The 22,390-nt window shown below is 43.2% G+C and overlaps 1 protein-coding gene across 3 annotated transcripts in view; it reads right to left on the reverse strand.

Annotated features, from left to right (window-relative positions):
* Nucleotides 1–22,390, reverse strand: part of FRMD4B (FERM domain containing 4B) — a 240,204-nt gene that overhangs the window by 23,406 nt on the left and 194,408 nt on the right. For all 3 annotated transcript variants that reach the window (XM_004612789.3, XM_055136461.1, XM_055136462.1), the window contains exons 12-16: nucleotides 6,537–6,613; nucleotides 4,210–4,348; nucleotides 2,816–2,957; nucleotides 1,699–1,832; nucleotides 1,493–1,612 (exon numbers count right to left, since the gene is read on the reverse strand). In XM_004612789.3, coding sequence (XP_004612846.2) covers nucleotides 1,493–1,612; nucleotides 1,699–1,832; nucleotides 2,816–2,957; nucleotides 4,210–4,348; nucleotides 6,537–6,613 — 612 coding nt within the window. The remainder of the gene's footprint in view (nucleotides 1–1,492; nucleotides 1,613–1,698; nucleotides 1,833–2,815; nucleotides 2,958–4,209; nucleotides 4,349–6,536; nucleotides 6,614–22,390) is intronic.

The raw sequence follows: 22,390 nt of genomic DNA on the forward strand, positions 1-22,390 counted from the left end.
GCTTGTCCCTGGTTCTATGCTTAGGAGTGAGCCCTGGCAGTGCTCAGTGGACCCTATTGCTCTGCTGAATTAACCAGGCCAGCAGCATCCAAGGTCTTTGTTCATGTAGCATCTGTGCTACCCTGTACCTGGCTGTAGGCTATTGAAAAACTAAGGGTCTGCTAGAGTTATTTAAAAACTAAGGGTCTGCTAGAGTTTCTTTTTCTTTCTTTCTTTCTTTCTTTCTTTCTTTCTTTCTTTCTTTCTTTCTTTCTTTCTTTCTTTCTTTCTTTCTTTCTTTCTTTCTTTCTTTCTCTCTCTCTCTCTCTCTCTCTCTTTCTTTCTTTCTTTCCTTATTTCTTTTTTTGTTTCTTTTCTTCCTCCTTCCTTCTCTTCTTTCTCTTTCTTTCATTCTTTCCTTTTTCTTTCTTTCCCTCCTCCTCTCCTCCTCCTCTTCCTCTCTTTCTTTTTTTTGGTTCTGGCTACTTTTATTGAGGCAATGTGGTTTACAAACTTTCATATCATTGTTTTATACTTGAAATGAGACTTGCAACCTCCACCAAAATTTCCACCACTGTGTCAGTGACCTCCCACCACTGTCTAACGTACCTCCCCTGCCCCCTTTGTACCCTCAGACCACAGTTCTTCCTCTTCATCTTCTCTTTGTTTTTTAAGTTTTTTGGGTCACATCTAGCTATGCTCAGGGCTTACTCTTGACTCTGTGCTCTGGGATCACTCCTGGCAGTGTTCAGGGGAGCACTTCTAGTGCCAGGGATTGAACCCGGGAGGACTATGTACAAGGTAAGTGCCCTACTCTATTGTACTGTATTTCTGGCTCCTCAGATTACAGTCCTATCTCAGGATTTGTTTCCACTGGGGATTGTCTAATCTCGTGCTTTATTTTTTTTATACTTCACAGGTGAGCGCAACTGTCTGGAATCTGTCTTTTCCCTTCTGAATCACTTCACTTAGCATCATACCTTCAGTTCCACCCAAGCTGCAGCAGGCTACTAGATCTTTTCCATTAATGTTGGGGTTCTTAATTCTTATGGTAATGGTCTTCAGTTTGTAAACATTTGAGGTTTGCTGAATGTGTCCGGTAAAGTATAGTAGTGAGAAACAAATTAATTTTAAATTGTGCATGACAGAAAGAATTCTGTTTGGTCTACATCTAGTCCTTAAACTGTGAGTTGCAACTCCAGATGGGCTGTATAACTTAAAAATAAATTGTTTGAAAATCAATGCCTTTATAATTTGTTTTCAGTAAATATTTAATTGGTATAACTATCTTATATACCTATATTAAAAATAGCTCGTGTAAAAATTCTGGGGTCCAAAACAGGCCGCAAGTGGAAAAAACTTAAGCAGACCTGGTCTACAAGATCTCTTCCAACTGGTGAGATAAAACACACAGCAGCAAGTCAAAATAACCAGAGGAACAAACAAGCTGACCACATTCAGCAGACAGCTTTCCTGTCTCATTAATAGAAGCACGCAGAGGTGGTGTTCATACCGCTTCACTCGGCAGCAAGTTGTCATCTAACTTGAACGTGGTTCCTACACGCCGTCTGACCTGAGGCGGTTTCTCACCGATGTTCAGTGGATACTCCTTCGGGATTTTGCCTGTGAGCTCCTGTAAAACATGACAGAGTACAAAGGGGATAAGTGACACTGGCCAACCTGAAGAACATGCTCCACCCTTAACAGGAAGATACTCACAGCCTCTCGCAAACAGATCTTCTTCAGTTCCTCGACTTTTTTCAAGAGTTTTTCTTGCAACAGTTTTTCCTTCTTCTTGAGTTCCAAGATTTTCTCCCTCTTTTGCTCTTCACTAATTTCTGAGTCTTGAGAACCTGGGAGGATGGGGGGAGGGGAGAGGGAAGGTTTCAACAAGGCACGTTTCCTTCCTTTTAAAGAGGACAAAGGATTTGAAAGCCCAAACTGCTATTAAATAATAGTTTATTTCTTTTCTCCTTTTTTCTGAACATAATAAAAGGAAACTGGAGAACATTTTCTCATGCTTCTCGGCATCACACCAAGCCTGGTAATAAAATGTGCCTTTTGGCCTTCTGGCTCAGTTGTTTTAGAAGCAATGATAAAAGACACACCCAGGGAAAATTTTTTCATTTTTCTAGCAGGAGAGAAGGAAAGATGTTCTTAAGATAATCACTTAGAAAGTTCTTTTAGAAAGCAAGCAAGCAAAGCAAAGATATGCTCTGCACTTTGGTTTCACAAGATGACAATGGGGATTAGTACTAGAGAAAATCTTTTGAGGGACATTACAAGCACTGAGTGGATTCCAGAACTTCTAGTAGAAGTGCTTGGTGGCAGCAGTCACATTTGGAGCAGACAAAGAGACACTGGAGTTTATAGTCACGTTGACCTTTACATCAAATGGAGAAAATATCCCTCTAGATATACTTACTATCTTTGTGTGTGATGTTACTTACATGATCTGTTAATAATTTCGTTTCCTATATGCTCTTTTTAAAAACAATTTCAAAGAATAAGAAGATAGCTGGCCAAGTGCATGCGGGAGGCCTGGGTTCCAGCCGCAGTACCCGAGTTCCTGGAGCACCACTGCCATGAGCAACCCCTCCAGCCACAGTCCAGAGGCTGGAAGCAGTGCCCAAGCACTTCCGGTGAGACTCCCAAATGTACAAAAATTAGTCTCAAAACGTTTAAAACTGCCACATGCTGCAGGTTTGATAGGCTTATATATTCCCCAAAGAATGAATTAAAAGATGCATGTCAAAGTCAGTTATGACCAAAAAATAAAAATAAAGGTGAAATAAAATAAAGACTGCTTGCCTTCTGACTAACCCCCGAATGTTACCTGAGGAGATTAAACTGCCATTGCTTGCCATGATGAACTGACTTTTTGCCTCCAGCGTGACCAGTTTAGAGACCCTTGGTGTTCCCGTCTCTGTCAAATCCATCGCGATATCGTCTAAACTCCGGGCTGAAGGAATTTTTGCCTAAAAGGCACACATACAGTGAAATGGAATTAATCCATCTACATATATGCTGAATCAATAAAATGATGGGGTTACTATAAAATAAGCATAGCAACGAGGGGGACACGTTAGAATTTTTATATATTAAAGTGACACTCCAGAAGAAAAAAAAATGCACAATACTTAAGTTTTCCGTTAAATTGTTTTACTTTTGTAATATTCCATCTATTTTATAGTTTAATCCTAAACTTTAAACTGCTATTCGTGTGGGGCCAGCGAGATAGCTCAGTGGTCTGGAGAGCATGTTCTGCATGCAGAAGGCTGAGGTTTGCTCCCCAGAGCGCCAGCACGAGTGACTCCTGAACACCAAACTGAGCATAACTACTGAGCACTGCTCCCCCAAACAAAATCAAAACAAAAAATAAAAAATTTTACTAATGTAGGGACCCAGTAAAGGCTTAGTGTCAAAGCGCCTGCCTTGCAATCATGAGGCTATGAGTTCAATTCTCAATAATATCCGGTGGGGAACTGGAGCGATAGCACAGTGGGTAGGGCGTTTGCCTTGCACACAGCTGACCCGGGTTCGATTCCCAGTATCCCATATGGTCCCCTGAGCAACGCCAGGTGTAACTCCTGAGTGCAGAGCCAGGAGTGACCCCTGTGCACCGCTGGGTGTGACCCAAAAAAGCAAAAAAAAAAAATTATTATTATTAATAATAATAATAATAATAATAATATCCGGTGGGCATTGAGTGATCCTGGCAGCACTGCCAGACGGTACCGCCAGTGCTACCAAAGAGTTACGCAATCTCAGTACACTACAACCAACTGTGTGGCCCAAGTTACACACAGCATAAGGTGTGCAGTGCTCTGCAATCAGCTGTTCCCCATCCCACCCTGTCGCAACCTAGTGCAGGAACCTCAACAAGACTGCAGCCAAAATATGCAGAAGCAACCCTGGTAAGCACATACGCACACACTGCAATCAAGCGTGCATGCTCTACAATCAACAACAAGCTAAAAAATTGGTTAAATGGGCAAATTCTTCTTAAAAATGTCACCAATGTACCAAGGTAAGCAAGCCAACCAATGGGTAAATCTTACATTTAAATCTGGTTATATAATACCCATTTAGGAAAAGTTAAAAACATTTGGAAGCAAGGTTCAAAAGATAAAAATCCGTATGTGTGTATCTTTTTCGAGAAAGCTATCTTTGAACAGAAATCAAATGAGTTGGGAGTTTGTCGCTACAGAAATGCTTCTAGCTACTTACTTTGCTTTGCTTCCGGTCCAGGTAAAACTGATGCTGACTAATTGCCATTACCCAGATGGACTTGATGAGAGAAGAGTTTGCATACCACGTTTGCACAAAGAGCCCACTTTGCCCAAAGGTTCTTCTTGATACTGAAATCCTGAAAGATCAAGGAATGCTTTCAAATCACCCACCTCTGTCCCTCTACAGCACAAATTGTCCCCAATAAGTAACATTACAAAAAAGCATATTCTTAATGACTTTCCCCCCCATCAGAGGTTTCTTTTATGACAGAACCAATTATACCTTGGTGATGTTTTCTGTAAAGAGCATGTGAAAATGCCAATACACAGTGAAAAGCAGATAAGAATTAGTCAAATAGGAGGCTGTACTAAAAATACAGTGATGTGATGTCTGTTCATGACAAGAGGTAGAGAATAAATGTTATACATTATATTTTGGGGGGTGCTAGGACGAAACTCAGGATTTCATTTCGGGGAAACATTTGTCCTACCACTGTCGCAGTAGTTATATTTTAAAAACAAAGCAACTAAAGGGGTGGAAGAGTTGAATAAAGGTTGTCAAAAGATACAACCTTCCAATAAATAGGTACTGGGGAATCTACATATAATAAGATAAATGTTGTTAACCCTTTTATACATAAAGTAGATCTTAAAACTTCTCATCACAAGGAAATGCTATCTCTTTTTGTTCCCTATCCATATAAGGTGAAAGATGTCAACAGAATTTATGGAACTATTTTATAATATGTGTATGCATATATATATGTAAGGCACATCATTATGCTGTATATCCTAACATATAATTCTAGATGTCAATTATATTCCAAGAGTAAAAAAATAAAAAGAAAATAAATAAAAAGTGAAGCCACCAAGATCAGTGACACTGTTGCCTTCCTCAAGATGAAAAGTGGAATTTAGGGGATGGAGCAATAGCACAGCGGGTAGGGCATTTGCTTTGCATGCAGGCAACCCAGGTTTGATTCCCTGTATCCCATATGGTCCCCTCAGCACCACCAGGAGTAATTCCTGAGTGTACAGCCAGGAGTAATCCCTGTGCATTGCTGGGTGTGACACAAAAAGCAAAAAAAAAAAAAAAAAAAAAGTGGAATTTAGATTGAGTCCTGCCCTGATCATGTCTGAGGTTAAATGTACAAAACTTCGGGGCTGGAGCAATAGCACAACAGGTAGGACATTTGCCTTGCACACGGCCAACCCAGGTTCGATTCAACATCCCATATGGTCCCCCGAGCACTGCCAGGAGTAATTCCTGAGTGCATGAGCCAAGAGTAACCACTGGGCACTGTTAGGTGTGACCCAAAAAGAAAAAAAAATTGCTCAAGGGTGCTGCTTGTGCACCAGATGATAAAAGGAGAGAGAGCTGAGGAGGAAAGGACAGAGGGAAAAGAACTGGGATGGAGCAAACCCTCTGTGTGAAGAGGATACCAACATTTGTGCAGGAATTTGGCTCATCTCTTGGAGTCATCTTTATGTCACTCCTGTTTCCACTATTTATTTGACCTCCAACATCTATAAATGCATCTGAAAACCAACCACTGAGGACCAATAAAGCAAGTCCTCCAAAGAGCTCGGAAAATCTATAATCCTAACGAATTCCATGTGGATAATTTAGCAGCTACTTTTTTTTTTTTTTTTTGGTCACACCTGGCAATGCTCAGGGGTTACTCCCGGCTCAGCACTTAGGAATTACTCCTGGAAATGCTCAGGGGACCATATGGGATGCTGGGAATCGAACCCGGGTCAGCCACGTGCAGGGCAAATGCCCTACCTGCTGTGTTATTGCTCCAGCCCATAGCAGCTACTTTTTAAAAAGCAACTAGTAACACTACATTTTAAAAGGAGTGCAAGAGCTCTGAGTAGATATTACTCTAAGTGAGCCAGTGGATGGCCAATAAGCACATTAAGAGATCGAAGTTATGAGAAAAGTACAATTCAAAACCAGAATGAGCCACCATTTTACTACTATGATGGCTACTAACACAGGCGTGCACGTGCGCGAGCGCACACACACGCACTTGCACACAGACACATCTAAAATTAACCAGTGTTTAAAAAGATATGGGAGCTAGAACTACAAACACTGCTGGTGGGAATGTAAAATGGTATAGTCATTCTGGAAAACCATCTGGCAGGTTTACTAAAAGGGAACTAAATATAAGTATGAATGGGTCCAGAAATTCTACTCCAAGGTATATATACAAGAGAAAAGAGTACATATATTCACACCCCCAAAATGCACGTAAATGCTCATAGGTGCATTACTGAGACAGGAACCCAGACTCAACCAAGAAATGCTGTGCTTCTTACCTCCGTGGATCGTGAACTTCAACAGCAAATTTCTTCTCACGAAAATACAAGTTCTCCAGCTGTTTCCATTGGAATAACTAAGAAATGAAGAAAGCAGGACTTTTAGTGGGGAACTTAAAGTGGCATATGAGGGGTTGGTTTTTTGTAACCATGCGCACCTGAAATAAAGCAGTGTCCTAAGGCAATGTGGTTTTAATTAAAATAAAACAATAGAGAGCCGGAGAGATACTGCAAGGATCAAGGTGCTTCACCCTTGGCCCCCTGAGCACTGGGAGCGATCTCTACAGGGCTGGGAATAGCACCAAAGTACCTCAGGTCTATCCAACCCTCCTCTCATTCCTTGAAAAAAACCAACACGACAGAGGGGCTGGAGAGAGAGCTCAACAGGCTGGGTGCATGCTTTGGGCGCAGGAGGCTGAGGCTTGATCCCTGGTAGCGCATGGTCCACTGAGCACCACCCTGAGTGAGCCGGAATCCAGAGCGGGGAGTAGCCCCTGAGCTACCAGGTGTGGCCCCTCAACCCCACTGCCCCCTTCCATAGCTTTATTCAATATTAATTTGTGCCAAATCTAGAAAGCCGTTTAATAATGGGATAACCAGGAAGGTATAGTAAGATTAAGCATGAATACTTACTGCAGGTGTTTCTTAAAGCCCCACTACAGCCCCAAATCATTTTATTCCTGCTACTGACAGTAATCTTCAGCTCACCTATACATTTTCCGCAAACAATAAAACCAGGCAACTGTGGGAAACATGCACACCATTTTCCCTCTGACTCAAAATAAAAGTTCCTACAAAGCTCTTCGCGAATTCCGGATTCCGGTAAGCACGCGCCTTCTGATCAGAGCTGTTGTCTTTGTATTTAAATGAAAAGATAATCAAGGGGGTGTTTCAGTAAGCCCACAGGTTAATTTCTAAAGATCACAAAGTGAAAGTAAAACAAATCCTCCTCGTGGAGGGGTAATTCTACGAGATACTGATTTCCTCCTACAGTTAACAGGAGTTTCCCTAAATGCAACAGAAAACTAGCACCAGGAACTGGGGGAAAGGTAACGAACGTGTGGGCTGGGGGTTGCCCTCTTGGTTTTTTGCCTAGCGTCTCTCCTTCGTGTAAACAAAACCCAATTTCTATATTCCCAGTTCTGACATTCTACTGCTGCACTCAGTTTGGGGAGAAACATTGTGCAAGCAGAGTGCACTAGAAAACCAAATAATATCTGAAAAAGAAAAGCAGTTCATTCACACAGCTCTGTGCCTTGCTCGATTTTCTGAGCTAGTTCCCCACCTCCTAGTTTAGACCTTGTACTAGCCTGATCCTTAGCTTGTCCTTCACATCCTTAACAATGCAACTTCACAGTCTAATTTGTCTTCTCTCTCCCCATTTTTTTTCCACTGCAGAAATAATCTCACCCCATTTGATCTTGGCTGGATTTTAAACTTACATTCAAGGAACCTTAAAAGAGCACTTTAATTGTCTAAATAATAACTTCCCTGCAATGCACCACCGTTTTCAGAAGTACAGGAACCAAGACTTTGAACTTTTCAGGCTTACAGGTAAACCTCATGTAAAGTAACAGTCTGAGCTTACATGTCCTGTGCAGAAACAGCTAGGAGACAAACGTTTTCTAACTGGACACCAACCCCAAACCAAGTCAAATAAATCTGTATATTAACAGCAAAGCCCTTCATGCTCCGAACACAGTCCAGCTGGTCACCAGCAACTATCACACGAGCCCAGGTTGACAGAGGAATTAGTGTAGGCTTAAAGCTACATACCTGTTTCCTAAAAAGTCCATAGGCTTGAGGCTTTCATTCCTTTTAACCCAGAGTTTCCAAAACTGGGAGAGAAATAGGAGGGAAAACCCCCAACGTTCTTTCCACTCCCTTTCGACCGCAGCTCCGGTGAGCTCTGAACTGAGTTTCATAAGATACTTAGGTGTAACTCAGTTTCACAAACCAAGCCTCCCACGGCTGACACGCTACTGACATCAGCAGCTCTACCCACTGACACCTCCCCATTTCCACTCCTTCCTCTGAGAAGGGAGCAGAGAGCAAAGGTCTCACTGGCAGATTTCCCAGCAGACAGACACTTTTAAAATGTGGTGCAGTGTAGACTCAGCTACTTCCCGGGAAGCTAAGTTGCTGTGAATCCAGGCACCGACTTCACCGCAGGCTGTGTGAGGGAGACATTTCTCCCCAGATTTACTCACCCTGGACATGAACAGGTTCGACAGGAAGAGCCACAATGCAGCTCAGCTGTGTTTTTCTTTGCGTCCATTCCCACACACATAAAAACCGGGCCGGACTTGAAACATGATCTCTGAAAGCTACCACCTCCCTCTCTTATCACTTACAAATGTGAAATACTAGCCCGTTTGCCTCCATTCAGCATGTCTCTGCACTGAGAGAAAACATACTCCCGCAGGCAAGAGAAAACCCTGTTTGCAAAGAGAAGGGCTTTAGCTTCTTGAAAGAATTTGAAATAGATGGCAACTGGATTTGCAAAGGGGGACTGGAGTGATAGCATATCGGGTAGGGCGTTTGCCTTGCACGAAGCTGACCTGGGTTCGATTCTTCCATCCCTCTCAGAGAGCCTGGCAAGCTACCAAGAGTATCCCTTCCACACGGCAAAGCCTGGAAAGCTACCCATGGCGTATTGGATATGCCAAAAACAGTAACAAGAAGTTTCACAATGGAGACGTTACTGGTGCCCGCTCGAGCAAATTGATGAACAACGGGATGACAGTGCTACAGTGCTATTACTACTGGACTGAGTCGGAATTTTAAGGCACCATCATTTCTTACCTGGAAACTCTAGTTATTGCAAAATGTTATTTCATATAGTATTAGTATATGAGATAGCATATTTCATATGGTATAAAGGTGGATTGGAATGACATATACTTAATTTGTGGTTGCCAGGTAATGGAGAATGTGTGAGGGTTAAGTGGTAGTGAAATTAACATTTGCCGTAATGTTTTATTCCCTCTATTAATAAAAAGATCATCATCATCATCCCGTTGATCATCAAATTTCTGGAGTGGTCTCAGTAACGTCTCCATTCGTCCTAGCCCTGAGATTTTAGAAGCCTCTCTTTACTCGTCCTTCCCAACGATGCCACACTGGAGACTCTTTCAGGGTCAGGGGAATGAGACCCAGCACTGTTACTGGTTTTGGCATATGAATACATCATGGGGAGTTTGCAAGTCTCCCCCATATGGGCAGGCAACTCTCCATAGCTTACCAGGTTCTCCCAAAGGGAGAAGTAGGCTATAAGATGTCGTGCGTTTCCAGGAGCTTGCTTTTAAGTCTCTGTATGTTGGTGGGATTACACAGCGCTGGGGGCAGTCCCTGGGTGTGACTGCCTAGCTACTGGAAAATGGGAAATCTGGGCAGAAGATGCTCAGTCCCGATCTGAGCAGGCTTGGAGGTCTCAGCCCTGGGTCCCACACACCTGGGTTCCTCTGCCGGTTCCTTCATGCGTGAGGCTCATCCAAACGTGTGGAGAGGGGCCTTGAGCATGGCTATGACTAGGTTCCACAGGTCTTTGGCCTAGGGAGCTCTGCTTGGGGCGAGGAGGGAAGCTGGAGCCCACCCCCTCTGAGGGGCCCCGGGGAAGACAGCCAGGCGTGTGGGCAATAAAAATATTATTTTTATTAATAAAAATAAAGTGACATAAATATGAAAAATATTTGTAGTCATTAATTCAAGTGATTATGCAAATATTGTCATATTCTTGGTACTCCTGTTATCTAGATTGATAGTTTATATAAAATAAATATAGGTAGGTCTATTTTATATAAGAGTGAGATTTCTACTTCCTAACAATTGAGCAGCCTATATATTAGATGTTTCATATCATTGTATCACTGTATCACTGTCATCTTGTTGCTCATAGATTTGCTTGAGCAGGCACCAGTAACGTCTCCATTGTGAGACTTCTTGTTACTGTTTTTGGCATATCCAATATGCCACAGGTAGCTTGCCAGGCTCTGCTGTGCGGGTGGGATACTCAGTAGCTTGCCAGGCTCTCTGAGAGAGGACAGAGGAATCGAACCCAGGTCAGCCTCGTGCAAGGCAAACGCCCTACCCACTGTGCTATCGCTCCAGCCCTTTCATATAATTATCATTCTGATTTTTAATCAGTGATTGAAGTTGATAGGAAAATACTTGTAGTAGCACTTGAGTTAGCTGATGGCTGGAAATTAGCTAACTTCTCTTTGATTTTTTTTTTTTTTTTTTTTTGCTTTTGGATCACACCTGATACACTTCAGAGGTTATACTAGCTTGGTGTTTATGGGTCACTTCTGGTGGTGCTGGGGACCGTACAGTGCCTGGGATGGGTCTTCTTTCTGTGTGCAAAGCATGTTCTCCACTCTGCTGTGCTCTCTCCAGCCTTCCTTTCTTCTACTTTTTGGACCACACTTTGGGTGCTAAGGACGTAGTCCTGGAGAGACTTAGGGGTGTCATATGTGGTGCCAGGGCTTGAATCTGGGTTGAGTCCATGCATGCAAGGCAAAAGCCTTACCTGCTGACTCTGGCCTTCTCTCTTTCCTTTTCTGTTTTTTTAGGGACCTCCCCAGTGTGCTCACGGGCCTCGAGGTGGTACTGCTTAGGCCTTGTTATATTCTCCTACTTAGGTCTGATGTGCTGGGGGTCAGTGGAGCCAAGCTGATGGCGCTCTGGGGCCATGAGGTGCTGGGATTGAACCAGAGCCTCACACATGGAAGGCTCCATCCCTTTGAGCTATCTCCCAGGTCCCTCACTAGACTTTATTTATTTATTTGTTTATTTATTTATTTATTTTCAGGGTGTTTGGGTGTTTGGGCTATTCCTGGTGGTGCTCAGGAGCTATACTCCAGACTCTGAGTCTGGGGATCACTCCCAGTGGTGTTCAGGGGGCTGTATGCTAGTTTCTCTTTTGAAATTTCTGCAGTCATTCTTCTACAGTGTTCCCACTCCCTCCCTCCTCACACAGGAAGGCTCTATAGCAGAGTCACATTTGCACTTTTCGGGACGGAAAAGTGGGTGCTTTTAGATTGTTTTTGGTGTTCATGATGTCAGAGAGCCAGGAGGAAGCTCTGAATGGCAACGGAGCTTGGATAAAATAAACTCACTTACTGAAATGAATATTCCTCACGCAACAAACCCGACACACAGCAGTTAGCTGACCAGTCTTCTTTTACCCGTTGGCCAGTGTCTGTCTTTTCCCCCTCTTTAGGAGGAAGAGGGGGGGCAAACCAGGCTGTGCTCAGGGCTTACTCTGGACTCAGCACTCAGCGATCAGTCCTGGTGAGCCTATAGGATGCCTGAATTTAACCTGGGTGAGCTGCAAGCAAGGAAAATGTACTAGCTCTTTGGTACCCAGTGTTTGCCTTAAGTGATAAATAAAAGGCCTTCCTATGGCTGAAATCATATGGAATAAAAAAAATTTTTTTTTTAAATCATATGGATGGAGAAGGGGAATCTGACCAAAGAAACGTCTACTAGTCTGAGCTGACTTGCTTGGGCTTCTGCTTTAGACAACTGGCTGCCACATAATACGGAATACTTGAAATCACTGGAAAGCTGAGTAGTGGCAAAGAAGGCATTCTGCATTTGAGGAAAAGCTTAAAGCTCAAAGGAAAGTAGAAGGAAACAGTGTATGCGTAATATTTTTTATTACTTTGAGAGCACTTGGGACCAGATAGGTGGTATGGCTAAAGATAAGATAAAGTCAACCATAGAGGCCTTTTAGGTCTTATTGGTTGAACTATCACCTAGAGTACCTGTGAACACCACAGTCACGCTTGTAATGTTACTTAAACAGAAAAAGATTATGCCCATGCCAAAATTCCCACTCCTGGAGATTAAAAGAAGAGAGGAGGAGGGGGAGGTTTATTTATCTTGCAACACGGGATTAAGAGTATGAAACTGGACTGTTTCCTAAAGTACTCATTAGCAAGTGCAGTAACAATCACTAATTAGCATTTACTGTTGTTTATGTGGCACTCACTAGAAGCTTCGATTTTGAAATGGTGTTGCTTTTATGAATCTATGTATAGTGAGAAAATATTTGTATGGTAAAAATAAAACTTTACATTAAGTTTCAGGTTTCTTTTTACTCTCCTCTCCGAGAATGATTAGTTATGCACATTAGCATCAAAAGATGGAAGTAGATAGTATTGGATAAAAAAAAAAGCTAAGATTACTTTGAGATGGCAAAATAAAATAAAATAAAAACAGGAGAACAAAAGTGAATTCAGGAAGAGAATGTACCCGAAGGTCATCTGCTATTCTGTCTCAGAAAAGCATCAAATATTTAAAACCTGACACAGAAAAACAAAAGAAAAAAAATCCTGTTTTAGACACTTGGCTTTGGTTTTGAGCCACACCCTATAATGCTCAGGCACTCCCCCTGACTTTGTACTCAGGAATTACTCCTCTTCTGGTGGTGCTGGGGGAATCATGGAATGCTCGGGGATCGAACCTGGGTTGGCCACATGCAAGACAAACACCTACTCACTACTATCACTCCAGCCCTCAAATCCTAGTTTAAAAGTAAAGTTGTAAAAATATCGAAATCAGATGAGATCGGGCGCATTCACAGTGGTATGGCCATAGACAGTGGACTGGAGCGATAGCCACTTGATAGGTCGTTTACCATGCAAGTGGCTGACCCTGGTTCGAATCCTCCATCCCTCTCTGAGAGCCCGGTAAGCTACTGAGAGTATCCCACCCACATGGCAAAGCCTGGCAAGTTACCTGTGGCGTATTTGATATGCCAAAAACAGTAACAAGTCTCACAATGGAGACGTTACTGCTGCCCGCTCGAGCAAATCGATGAACAACGGGATGACAATGACAGTGACATTGAAATCAGAATCATTCCTTTTCCTTGTAAAGAAATAAAGGAAGCTGATGGCTTTAGAATACGTTGCCACACATAAATGCATGGGTCGTGAAATAAATGGGTCAACTATCCAAAACATTTGGTGAGAACTCTAATGAATATTTAGTTATATTCCAGCCATCATTAAAAATCTAGAAAAAAAAATCACCTATTCCCCACTCTCACCCTCAAAATTATACTTGTTTCTAAATATGAGGCTATTGTCAAAATTTGAAAGCAGAAAAAGCATGAGAAATTGAGAAACTGAGAGACTTCAGAAATCAAGTATCATGTACTTTAGCAACCTTTCCAGTCAGTTTATTCATTCCTCTCTTTTCTCGGGAGGGGGGAGGGGAGGCACACCTATTGGTGCTCGGGGCTTACTCCTGGCTCTGCACTCAGGGATCACTCTTGGTGAGGTTCGGGGAACCATATATTATACTGGGGATCGAACCCAGGTTAACCACATACAAGGCAAGTGACTTATCAGTTGTACTATCTCTCCAACCCCGATTCATTCCTCTATAATGAGCATATATTTCTGGTCTGCCTTCAATGAGCGAAGTCCTGTTCTTGTGGGTATATAATGGATAGAGATTCCTTCCCTTGTGGAGGTTTACCTGAACCAGCTGGCCCAAGTGTGACTGCCCTGTTTACATTCTAGTTCCACCACTTGTGTTTTATTTGCCACTGTTGCCTAACTTTCCTAGTGACAGTTTCCTCATCCATAAAATGGGGCCAATAATGTCTGCCTCAGAGGGGTCATGGAAGGGTTCCGTGAGATCACGTTTATGAAGTACTTAGCCCAAAGCCTGGGTGCAGAATGAACGCTCGGCCAAGTGACAAGGCTGGTTGCATTTCGTGTGAAGAACTCTAATGAACACTGCCTCTGAGAAGGGGAAGACAGCACTTAACAGCAGAAATAGAAATAGCCACAATTATCTGCTTCCCACATCTGTCTTCCCTCTGATGAGAAATAGCCAAGTGATTCTGTTGACACATCTGTGCCACTCGGCTTTCCATTCGGTGTTTCAGCCTCTGTAAAAACTGCTGCGTTTCTGCTGTTTCTGTTGATTTCATCGGTGGTTTCCTGCTACACCCTCTAGGTAGGAAATCTTTTCATCAGTGCACTGGTGTGGAGATAACAGATGAGGCAGGAGGGACTTGTCTAGGAAACACGCACAGGGAGACACAAGCTCCCTCCTGTCTGGGGTACCCAGGAAAGAAAGAACATGCCCCAGCACGTACAAAAATGCTGGGGGTGTACACCTGCTACTGGCAAGGCAAGCCTCCCTGGACTAGGACAGACTGAGAAAAGCCTTGGACAGAAACGACCAAGCTGCTTTTTGGCACATTGAATGAAGAGATGGCATCACCAATAACAAAACGAGGCACAGACAGGAAATTGGAAGCTTGTTTATCTTTTAAAGTACTTAAAGGTTAATCATTGAACTGCATATTCACCTGGAAATGACTAAATTTGGGAGAGTCGGGGCTGAGAGTCCTTGCTTGTACACTTAGTGACTCACAGGAGATGATCCCCGCTGGAATAGGAAGCAACAGCACATCGCTGTATTGATTTGTCCTGGTATTTTTTTCAGAAGTTGCACTTGGTGAATGTACTGAAAGAATGCACTGATCCGTGAGTGGATGTGCTTTGCCTTCTAAAGTACCACAAAAGTAGAACTTCCTGGGGCTGGAGAGGGGTGGAGTGCATGCCTTACACGCCCGAGCTCGACCCCTCCCTCCTCCAGGTGTGGCCCTCCTCGCTCCCAGCACTGGTGGGGCAAGCACGGCCATACTGTTAGGCTTAGGAGTGGCCCCTGGCTTCCCAAGTAGTGCTGGTGTGCTGGTGTGCTGGTGTGCTGGTGTGTGTGTGTGTGTGTGTGTGTGTGTGTGTGTGTGTGTGTGTGTGTGGTGGTGGTGGTGGTGGTGGTGGTGGTGGTGTGTGTGGGGGGAGGGCAGTGTATCAAAAAATACCTGCACAATTATGAACTTCTAATTGGGCGCGGTGGGGCCACACCTGGAAATGTTTAGGGGCTCTTCCTGGTTCTGACCCCTTGGCAGTGGGCCAAGATTTGAACTGGGGTCAGCACTTTGCAAGGCAAGCACCTTTTTAAGGTTTTGTTTTAGGGACACACCTGGCAGTGCTCAGGTGTTACTCCTGCTCTGTGTTCAGGAATCAGTCCAAAGCCCCTAACCCCTATACTATCTCTCCCAGTGATCTTCTTTTCATCAAATTTCTCTGTAACTGAGACAATTTTCTACAAAATCCTGTGGGAGTGGGAAAACTCTTAGTCCCTTTTTTTGCAAAAGAGAAAACTAAGACTGAGAGAGGTTTAAGTGAAATGGCCAAGGTCACAAAGTAATATGGAGCAGATAAGAGAGTCACACCTAGAGGCACAACCAGGTTCCCCAAAGCCTAGTGGCTAATTACGAGACACCGTGTGACCTCATCACCTGAAAGAATGTTTGTGGACACCTGAGAATAAAGAAAGGAAATAAAAGGTAGAGAGAGAAAAAGAAAGAAAGAGAGAGAAAGCAAGAGCAAGATAGGATGAGAGAGGGAAAAGAAGAGAAAAAGAGAACAAGAAAGCAAAAACTTAGAAAAAAATTTTTTAAAAAGAAAGAAAATAAAAGGAAAACAGAAGGAAAAGAAGAAGAGAGGAGTAATTGCCAGTTCTATCTCTCAGGGGAAAAAACCAGCAATAATGGCAGTCATTTGCAAGAAAGGCCTTAGTTTCTCAATTTTTACTTAGGTTAGCCTGGATCCCTTATGACACAAGACATTTGGCCACGTCTAGACTCACACGGAAGAGGGGTGGGGTCACTTCTGGCATCCTCTAAACTGGGAAACTGCTGAACATGCTACCAGGATCAGGACAGTGCCCCCTCCCCTGCCCCCACCAGAGAATTCTGTGCCCCAAATGTCAACAGAAACCTTCACTTGAAGTGTTAGTGTTTGCCGATATAAATATAACTAGGTCTTGGTTAGATGGCAGGTGCTGATAAAGAAGATAACATTTTTCGCTCTAAAATAATGAAAGTTGGACTTCTACTTTTTTCAACTGTGCACTCTTCTCAGGAACAAATGGACGGTCAGATTGTTTTCTAAATACAAATGCTGCAGATCAGAGCAATAGCACAGTGGGTATGGTGCTTGCCTTGATTATGGCTAACCTGGGTTCAACCCCTGGCACCCCATGTGATACCCTGAGGCCACCAGGAGTGATCCCTGAGTGCAGAGCCAGGAATAAGCCCTGAGCACCACTTGGGAGTGACTCCAGAGACAAAATAAATGAATAAATGACTAGAGGTAAATACAGATCTTACTGCCCTAGGAGTCTCGCAAAAACTCTGCAAACTAGACAGGGTTGGATCACTGAGCCACATGTACTGACCTAGTTTCAGAACAGGGTGGGAAAAGCTACTTTTGCCAGATGTGACATTATGCTATCACACATAAAAACAATATGTCTTAAATGTATAAAGCAAAACAGTCCTACGATGTTCTGAAGTGTTTGGATGAAGGACTTCTGGGTGATCAGGAAATGTATAAACTAAAAATCTGAGCACCTAAGATTATCTCTCATCCAAATTTCCTGGGTTAGAGACTGACACCATAACCTACGAGGGAGGAAGTGACTTAATCACTTCCCGTTGCTCTCTCTGCAAGACAGTATTTGATGCATAGACTTGGCATAGCTGTTCCTAAGTGCCTGTGTGGTACCTGATGGTGACCTCTGACAACCCATCTCACAGGTGGGTAGCCACTTTGGCTGGTACTCGTTTTCAACAGTTTGTCGTTTTGAATGGAATTGTCTTTCTGAATGAAATGTCAGGGTCTTGAGGGTAGGTGGTGTGGTTTTTCCCTAAGTGTCAGAAAAAGAAAAGGGAGCTGGAAAGATAGTTCAGTGGCTAAGGTGACTCCCTTGCAATTGGCAGACCTGGGTACTAATCCCAGCATCATTTATGGTCCGCCAAACTCCACCAGGAATAATCCCTGAGCACAGAACTGCCAGGTGTGATCCCAACTCTTCTCCTCCCAAAAATATATTTTTTTAAAAAAGTAAATGAAATACCAGCCCAGAGCTCTTGCAACAAAATAAGCTCATTAGCACAGTGGTAGGGCGTTTTTGCCTTGCACATGGTCAACATGGATTTGATTCCTTCATCCCTCTCAGAGAGCCCGGCAAGCTACCAAGAGTATCCCGCCTACGTGGCAGAGCCTGACAAGCTACTCGTGGCGTATTGGATATACTAAAACAGTCACAAGTCTCACAATGGAGACATTACTGGTTCCCGCTGGAGCAAATCGATGAGTAACAGTGCTACAGTGCTATTTATTTATTTATTTATTGCTTTTTGGGTCATACCTGGCAATGCACAGGGGTTGCTCCTGGCTCTGCACTCAGGAATTACTCCTGGCAGTGCTCAGGGGACCATATGGGATGCTGGAAATCGAATCTGGGTCGGCCGCATGCAAGGCAAATGCCCTACTCGCTGTGCTATTGCTCTAACCCCTCAATTAAAATGCTTTTAAAAATAAGTTACATTGCACTTTGTTGCTAGAAATTTGTTTCTGAAAGACAAATAATTTGAATGATATCAATCTCTGGCCATGAGTATGTATTGAAAATGTCTTTAGTGTTTATCTCCCTTAAAGAACCATTTTTCATAGGCCAGAGCAAAAGTACAGCGGGGAGGGCATTTGCCTTTCACATGGCCGACCCGGGTTCAGTCCCCAGCATCCTATATGGTCTCCCGAGCAATGCCAGGAGTAATTCCTAAGTGCAGAGGCAGGAGAAATGCCTGAGCATTGCCGGGTGTGATCCAAAAAGCCAAATAAATAAATAAAAATAAAAAGTAACTGTCCTTTAAAAAGGGGAACTATTTTTCATAATACGTCATGTTTGCATTAATTTTCTTTGCCTTTGGATTAGTTAGCCCTGTGAGAGAGTTATTTTTCACTTTTCTATATAAGCCAACAATTCTCCTATTTGGTAAACACCTAGAAATACAATGTAATGCCTTGGAAAATGAACACAAGACTGTTTGGGAATCACTGCCGTTTCTTCCAATAGCACCTTCACATTCTCAGGGAATATTCTTATTCTGGCTCTCATGATTTTTAAACACACAGTTCCTTATCATCAGCATAAAATTCTCAGGCTTGAACCTGCCAACCCATTTTTCATTGGTCTGGTCTTCTTCCTTCACACTCCTTATGTCTCAGTTTAAACACCCTCCTTGGCAGAGAGACCTTCGCAGAGACAACAGAAGTCCCTTCTCACACTGTGTCCTTTCACCTCACTTACTTGGATCAGAGATGATTCAGAATGGATGATTATGTCTTTATTTCTTTGCTTCTTTCTCACCCACCACCCTGTTAAACTCTTTAAAGAATGTAGCAGAAACTACTTTTTCACCTGGAAATCTATTTTCCTTCCTTCCTTTCAATCATAAAAAAGCCTGACTCCTGGCTTTGCCCAGGCCACCCACCTAGAGAGGGCACTTGCCAGATTTGGTGACTTTCTGATGAGGCTGCTGGAATTCAGCAGTGCCAAACAATTCTCTGAGAGATGCTTATCTCAGAACTGCTTAAAGTCTGAACTGTGATTATCCATAGGAGGGGAACAGAAATACCCAAGCAATCTAATACATTTTCTATAAATTAACATATTGTGTGAACAAGGAGAAAGGACAAGGTGTAGCTTGCCTTGCACATGGCTCACCTGGTTTGATCCAGGGACCACAAGAGTTCCCCTGAGCTCTGCCAGAATGATCCTTAAACTCAGAGGCAGGAATAAGCCCTGAGCACTGCCTGGTGTGGCCCCAAAACAAAGACACAAAACAAAACAAAACAAAACATTAGCATATTGTGCTAAGGAAGGAAAAAGATCTTCTCAAAGAATTCACTGGGTTCTCACAATGATCTGTGAGATAGAAGAACTTGAATTCAAGAGTTGAGAAAATGGGGGGGGGGGCTGGAGCAATAGAACAGCGGATAGGGCATTTGCCTTGCACGTGCCCGACTCGGGTTCAATTCCCAGCATTCCATATGGTCCCCTGAGCCCCGCCAGGGGTGATTACTGAGTGCAGAGCCAGGAGTAACCCCTGTGCATCGCCAGGTGTGACCCCAAAAGCAAAAATAAATAAATAAATAAATAAATAAATGTTAAAAAGAGTTGGGAAAATAAATGCCTAGAAGCGGGAATAGCCCCCCCCCCCCCCAGCACTCAGGAACAGAAGTGCAGGACTAATTTTTATTTCAACTTGGGAGGCTACTGAATTTGAGTTCTCCCATTTACTCTGCAAAGGTGCTTTTTGTTTGTTTTGTTTTAAATTTAAAAAAATCAGATTGATTATTGGTGCAGCTGAAGCTTAATTACACACTTCACAAACCGGATGGACTGGTCTTCACAGAAGCTGGCATTGTGTAACTCAATTTTGTTTTCTTCCACACCATCCTTTACTTTGAGTTACTGTAGTCTGGTGAGTGCCCAGCAGGGCCAGCACTTGCGCTCTTTCCTGCAGTTAACCTCATCTAAATTTTAAGTGGGGTTAGAAGGCGCATCTAACGGAGGTCCATGGAGAAGACAGAAAGAGGGGTTAGTAATGATCCAGATGGCTGTTCTTAGGAAAATAAGTCACTGCATTTAAATGAAATGAACCTGGTACTTTTATGACAAGAAGTAAGGCTTTGGTGCCAGTTACTTCATTCTCATGGCTCTAGGCAGTGGGAATTCCAATAGTCATTTAAAAAATAATCCGGACACCAAAGGATAAGAATGGTTTCCCCACCCACAGATGCCCGGAGGTGATAGCATAATACAAAGCAGAAAGAGAACAGTCTTGCAAGGCATTTTATCACACTAGGGGATACCTTGAATTTCATGCCATTTTAACTTCTCTAATTCCCTATGAGGTTCTGATTTTCTCAGGGGACATAACTTGTTGGAGGGGTAAAATCAGTCATGATGCCTACTATTAGTTTTCTCAGTCATGGGAACTGCCTTTGTGAAAACAGTCATTTTTCTTTTAAATCCTGGGTGAATTATAAAAACTTAGATGAACCCAGTTTGCATTTAAAAAAATCCAACTTCACAGTTTTTAAGTTCAAATTTGCTATGTTTTGAAATTCAGTTGAGTTCTGCTGCTGTTTTCACATTTTGTAAGATTTTGCAATGATATATATAATGCACAAAGGGGCAATTAAAAACTGCTTAAAATCTGAATTTTTACTTCACTGTATCACTGTCACTGTCATCCTGTTGCTCATTAATTTGCTTGAGTGGGCACCAGTAACGTCTCCACCGTGAGACTTATTGTTACTGTTTTGGCATATCGAATACACCACAGGTAGCTTGCCAGGCTTTGCCATACAGGTGGGATACTCTCAGCAGCTTGAGCAGGACAGAGGAATCAAACCCAGGTCAGCTGCGTGCAAGGCAAACACCCTACCCACTGTGCTAAATGTCTCTTTATTTGCATCACACTTTATGGTTAATAAATTGTCAGGGGCAGAGTGCATGTCTAAGCATCTCTGGAAGCAGGGAATTTGAGTGTGAACTCTTAGATGGGCACTTGGACTATGGTATTCTAGCAATGCTGCATTTTCCACTAAACAGTGATCTGAGACTATTTCTCAGACCCTTCTTGTGTGTGTGTATGTGTGTGTGTGTGTGTGTGTGTGTGTTGGGGAATGAGGGGAGGGGTCTTTGTGCCCTACCTGGAAGTGCTCAGGGGTCACTCCTAGAGATGCTTGAGGGACCATGCATTACTTGAGGTTGAACCCAGACTTCCAGCAAGCCAGGTATGTGTTTCCACTCTTGGAGCTACCTCCAAACTCCTTTACCCTTCTTTATAGATTTTTCCCTTGCTACCAAGTGATGACATGATGATGACTTGGCGTTAGACACAGTACTAAATAGCACTGTCTGTCTGTAGCACTGTCATCCCGTTGTTCATAGATTTGCTCCAGCAGGCACCAGTAACGTCTTTACTGTGAGACTTGTTACTGTTTTTGGCATATCAAATACTTCACGGGTAGCTTGCCAGGCTCTCCAAGAGGGACGGAGGAATCAAACCCTGGTCGGCCGAGTGCAAGGCAGACGCCCTACCTGTGGTGCTATTGCTCCAGCCCAACATACTAAATATACTATTTAATTCTTACAACCACCCCATGCAACTGATGACATTACCACTGCACAGATGAAGAAAGTAAATTTAAATAGAGACCAAACAACATGGTCAAGATCATCAGTGTTTGAACTGCTTTCCAAGCTCTTTCTGTTTCCTTCTGTCCCTCCCTCTCTCCCTCCCTCCCTCCTTCGCTCCCTCCTTCCTAACCTAATAGTACAAGACTGAAAAAAAATTTGACCCATGACTATCAAAAGCCTATATACAGGACACCAGAGAGATAGTACAGGAAGAAAGGTACTTGACTTGAATGCGACTGACCACAGTTTGATCTCTGGCATCACATACTATCCCTTAAATGCCACCAGCAATGGCTTCAATACTCTACCCCCCAATTCCCCCCAAAAAGCCTATGTTCAAAATTTATGAACACTAGACATATCCAAACAAACACAGCCCCCCCACATTCATAGGTTCTAACTGGGAGACATTACATGACAAAGAAAAACAGACTCAGCTGGTGGATCTTGGACCAACCCTCTTTCAAAACAGATTTTTGGCACTAGTCTGCCTCTCTGATTACTGGCAAATCTTCCACCTTCCTCCTTCTGGCCTGTTTCGAAGCCACATAATTATTCCACAGCAGGCATGTGGTTCATGAGGCTCAGCATCTCCAAGAGCCCCATTCCAGCCTTTGTTTCATTAGAGTTTGTCAATTTGACCTTCATTCCTGCCCAGCCATTGGTAGCTTGCTGCATGCTTAGGCCCATGCAAACAGCAGATGCCTGATTCTCTTTTCACAAGCCAGTGCTCACAGCCCTTTGAATTATGCATTCTTCTA

The sequence above is a fragment of the Sorex araneus genome, chromosome 4 (genome assembly GCF_027595985.1).
Source record: "Sorex araneus isolate mSorAra2 chromosome 4, mSorAra2.pri, whole genome shotgun sequence".
NCBI lineage: Eukaryota > Metazoa > Chordata > Mammalia > Eulipotyphla > Soricidae > Sorex > Sorex araneus.